We start from the raw sequence: 4,384 nt of genomic DNA, 5'->3' as shown, positions 1-4,384 counted from the left end.
AAAAAAAAAAAAAAACCCTAATAGTAAAATGGGCCAAAGACTTAAACAAGCAACTCAAAAACAGGATATCCAAATGAGCAGCAAATCTACAAAACTGGATTAGTCATCAGTGAAACATATACCAAATCCACATGCCCACCAGAGCAGGTAAAATGCAAAACACGACACTGGGTGTTGACGAGGATGCCAACTCTCATGCGCAGCTGGCAGGGATATTAGATTCCTTGACTCGAAAAGCTGGTATACAGTGTATACCCAACAGAAATGTGTACATACATGCACCAAAACACATACACGGAAAAGTCCGCAGTCTCAGTAATCAGAATAGCCAAACCCTGGCAACAACCCAAAAGGACACCATGTGAAACAAGATTCATAAACCGTGGTCTATTCACGCAGTTGAATACTTATGCCACAGTGAAAAAAGTAAGCCACAACCACACCGTCTGAAACTCTTAGATGAGTCTCACAATGTTTAATTAAAGAAGGCAGACACAAAAGAACACGTGTACAATTCCATTCAGGCAAGAGTAATCGACAGTTACAAGTCAGGACACCATCCTGGAGAGGGTGGGCACTGAGCGGAAGGGGAATCGGGGAGTCAGTAGTGTGTCCTGGACTGACTGGATGCTGGTTACATGTGCATCCACTTTATAAAATGCCATCATCTATGTACCCATGACCAGCGCTGTTTTCAATATATATTTGATATTTCAGTTTTGTTTTTTGGGTTTTGAGACAGGGTCTTGCTCTGTCACCCAGGGTGGAGTACAGCAGTGCAGTCCTAGATCACTGCAGCCTCAACCTCCTGGGCTCAAGTGATCCTCCCACCTCAGCCTCCCGAGGAGCTGGGACTACAAGCACATGCCACCATGCCCAGCTAATTTTTGTATTTTGTAGAGATAGGATCTCACTATGTTGCCCAGGGTGGTCTTGAACTCCTGAGCTCAAGGAATCATCCCACCTTAACCTCTCAAAATGTTGGGATTACAGAGGTGAGCCACTGCACTCAGCCTATATTTCAATAAAATTTAATAAAAATCAAAACAATACAAAAAAATTGTTATCTACTGATATGGAAGTTTTTTCACAATACTGAGAAAAGGTTACAAAGCAATGCATAGAGTATGATCCTGTAATTACAAAAAATAACATATATGCATAAAACAGGATATACAACGACATTCACTCATTTAAAAATATTGGCCAGGCGCAGTGGCTCACGCCTGTAATCCCAGCACTTTGGGAGGCCGAGGCAGGCGGATCACGAGGTCAGGAGATCGAGACCATCCTGGCTAACACAGTGAAACCCGTCTCTACTAAAAATGCAAAAAATTAGCCGGGTGTGGCGGCGGGCGCCTGTAGTCCCAGCTACTTGGGAGGCTAAGGCGGGAGAATGGCGGGAACCCGCGAGGCGGAGCTTGCAGTGAGCCGAGATCGCGCCACTGCACTCCAGACTGGGCGACTGAGCAAGACTCTGTCTCAAAAAATATATATATATATATTTATTGAGCATGTGCAATGCGCCAACACATAATTTATTTGGAAGACGTCTACAAAACTATCCCATGCAGAGTCCCATCGCGTGCATCGCCGCCTCCGCTCCCGCGCTGAGCCAGGGCAGCGTTCCCCACACGGCACTGGCACAGCCCCGTGCAATCCTACATCCCAGACGAGTGGATGAGCGATGGCAGTAAGGGCGCCACAAACACAGGAGGCGGGAACAGTCACTGTCACAGGGTACACAAGCTGCTATGCGTCCGTCCTAGGAGTGTGGACCTAGACCTAGCTTAGGAACAGGGAGCTCTGACCTAGCCACGGGTCAGCACTGTGGACACCACGGGTGAACACCTGGAAACACAGCCTACTTCTAGAGGGCAGACACTGGGCAGCGGGGTGGCCACGGCAGCTCCTGCCGAGCCCAGGCGTGTTTGTCTGTGAAGGACCCTGACGTCACCTGCCAGGCTGGGGAGGGGTCAATGCGGAGTGAACGTTCACCGACTTCGCAGGAGTGTGCGGCAGCCAGGTGCATCTTGGGTTGCTTGTGTTCGTCACCCCTCAGGATACGCACGCTGCTTTCCAAATAAAGCATCAACTGTCATCTCCAGATTGGGAAGACTTTTTCTCCAACCTGAAAAAGATAAATGACAACAGGTCAGTCAGATAATAAACCATTTGATTAACACACTACATTTCCTAATGGTTTAATATTGGACAAGAGAACAATATTCAGGTGCAGAATTTTTTTAAATGACAAACTTTTAACAAAAAATTATCACAAAGCAAAGCACAAAACAAACATAAAAAATGAAGGAAGACCATTTATTTTTATTTTCTTTGCCACATTAATCCTGAGTCCAAAGAAGAACATTCATTTTCAGCAGCCTCTGAGACACGAAGCCCTAGTGAGCTGGGCGAGCTACACATGAATTCATGCACGGGCCCGAAGGCTGCCAGTCAGAACACGCATCACGGACGACACACCTAGACGAACTGCTGCCTGGGAAGCCACAGAGGCCTGTGTAAAGGGAGCGCCGAGGCACAGCTCAGGCTTCTGCCCATCTGGGGACCCCTCTGGACATGGCACGAGGGGCCTCAGGCTGATGTGGGTCTCTGCTTTCCCTCATTTACCGTGTCACCTGAGGAAATGACTTCCCTTCCAGAGCCCTCCACTTCCTGTGCTGTCAGATGGGAAATGAAGCCAGTAACAGCATGCACTTTCTGTGTGAGGATTAAAATCACTCGTGCACAAAAGGCGTGGGCCCCAGCGTGGGCCAGCATTTGCTATCACTACCACCACCCAGGCCTGTCTCCCTGAGGACCGGCACCCACAAGACAGAATCTTACAACCACATATCTTACTTTTTGAGATGTGGGGTCTTGCCTGGAAGTGACAGCCCACCTCAGAGCCACCGACATGTGCCTTCTCCACACTGGGTTTCTCTGCAACACAACTGAACCCGTGACCACGTCTCCAGTATGGACAGGGACTGGGTCGTCCATCATAAACAGCGTCTGCTTCCAGTGTGTGATGCTGCAAGACAGGAGTGTGTGTGGCCTGGAGGCTGAGCGAGGGCAGTCTCCACATGGCCCTCGGGGTGCTGATGCTGCAAGATATGGGTGTGTGGGACCTGGAGGCTGAGCGAGGGCAGTCTCCACATGGCCCTCAGGGCGCTGACTCAGGCTCCTACTGGCTCTTACCCTCAACAGAACCCACATGGCCAGCAGTCTACCCTGAGGGCCTGGGGACACAAAGCTTGACTTTTCAGGCTAACTCAGGGGGCAGATACACCCCCAGCCCTGTGATCCAAAGGGACTCTATGGGATACACTGGGATCAAAGTTACGCTGGTGAGACAGATCCTGCCAACGTCAAACACACGGCTGCTCCTGAGACCACTCAGATTCCAGGAGGTGTGGACGGCTCACCCTGGGTGGCCCAGAGGATGCGGAAGCTCAGGGGACACACGGTTGCACTAAAGGTCCTGTGTGGTGTCTGACTCCCCGGCCCGCCAGGAGGACAGCTGGGCACCCCCTTCCTGTGCCCTCGCCTAAGCTGCAGAGGCTGGTGATCTAGCTCCTGCCATTAAACTGTGGTGTACACAGATGGAACTAGGTCCAAGGAGTCGCTTTTGTGCCGGCTACAATGTGAGGACCACTGTCACATCTGAGGGAAAATAGTAAAACACTAGGATGCTGCACTGGGTTGCGTTGGAAACATCTCGAAGTTCTTCAGGCTCTGGCGTCCCTCAAACTCCCACTGTCCACAGCGGGGCCAGCAGTGGAGGGCTCCTCAGGTCTCCAGTTTCTCCCTGACTCTGGTCACACCCCTCACCCCAGCCTGTGCCCCAGGTCACTGCTCCCTCCACGCCCCCAGACTCGGGGGTGGGTATAACCTGCCTCCAAGCTGCCCACCTCTACCGGGTGACGGCACTAGAGAGGTTACCCCAGGACTCTTGTGACGGGGACCACATGCCAGGCCAGAGCATCAACTCCGCACGTCTGCGACCTCCCTGGAGCCGGGTCCCCTCCTGGGGCCATCACGCTGGGGAGTCAGCGGGGCAGGTGCCAGAGCGGGGCAGCCAACCCCACCCCAGTTCCAAAGGGAAGGCCTGCTGGGCCCCGAAGGCGGCTCCACCGCCACGCGTGTCCAGGATGCTGGAGGGGAAATGTGTCCCAAAAATCAACCGCCTCCAAAACCGTCAGCTGAACCCCTGCGTCCTGCGGAGGCGCTTTGGGTCGGACCATGAAGAGCTGTGGGTGCTCCTCGGGGGCGGGAAGACAGGGAGCTCCACCCGCTGGGGCTGGTGGGGGTGGGGACGCCCCAGGCTGGGCCCAGAGTGGGGGCGAGACCCGGAAGGAGGCACACAGGCTGCGGTGTCTAC

At 52.6% G+C, this 4,384-nt stretch overlaps 1 protein-coding gene across 1 annotated transcript in view; it reads right to left on the bottom strand.

Annotated features, from left to right (window-relative positions):
* Positions 1-1,493: 1,493 nt before the first annotated feature.
* The window catches only part of PRMT2 (protein arginine methyltransferase 2), a gene marked incomplete at its 5' end in the record, with an annotated part of 23,322 nt that continues 20,431 nt past the window's right edge, over positions 1,494-4,384 (bottom strand). Inside the window, 3 exons of the mRNA XM_011954247.1 lie at positions 1,494-2,131; positions 2,863-3,242; positions 4,087-4,157. Coding sequence (XP_011809637.1) covers positions 2,099-2,131; positions 2,863-3,242; positions 4,087-4,157 — 484 coding nt within the window. The remainder of the gene's footprint in view (positions 2,132-2,862; positions 3,243-4,086; positions 4,158-4,384) is intronic.

This window comes from Colobus angolensis, unplaced genomic scaffold, assembly GCF_000951035.1.
Source record: "Colobus angolensis palliatus isolate OR3802 unplaced genomic scaffold, Cang.pa_1.0 Scaffold38, whole genome shotgun sequence".
NCBI lineage: Eukaryota > Metazoa > Chordata > Mammalia > Primates > Cercopithecidae > Colobus > Colobus angolensis.
Note: the sequence above shows the minus strand (reverse complement) of the source record. Positions and strands in the feature narration are given on the sequence as shown.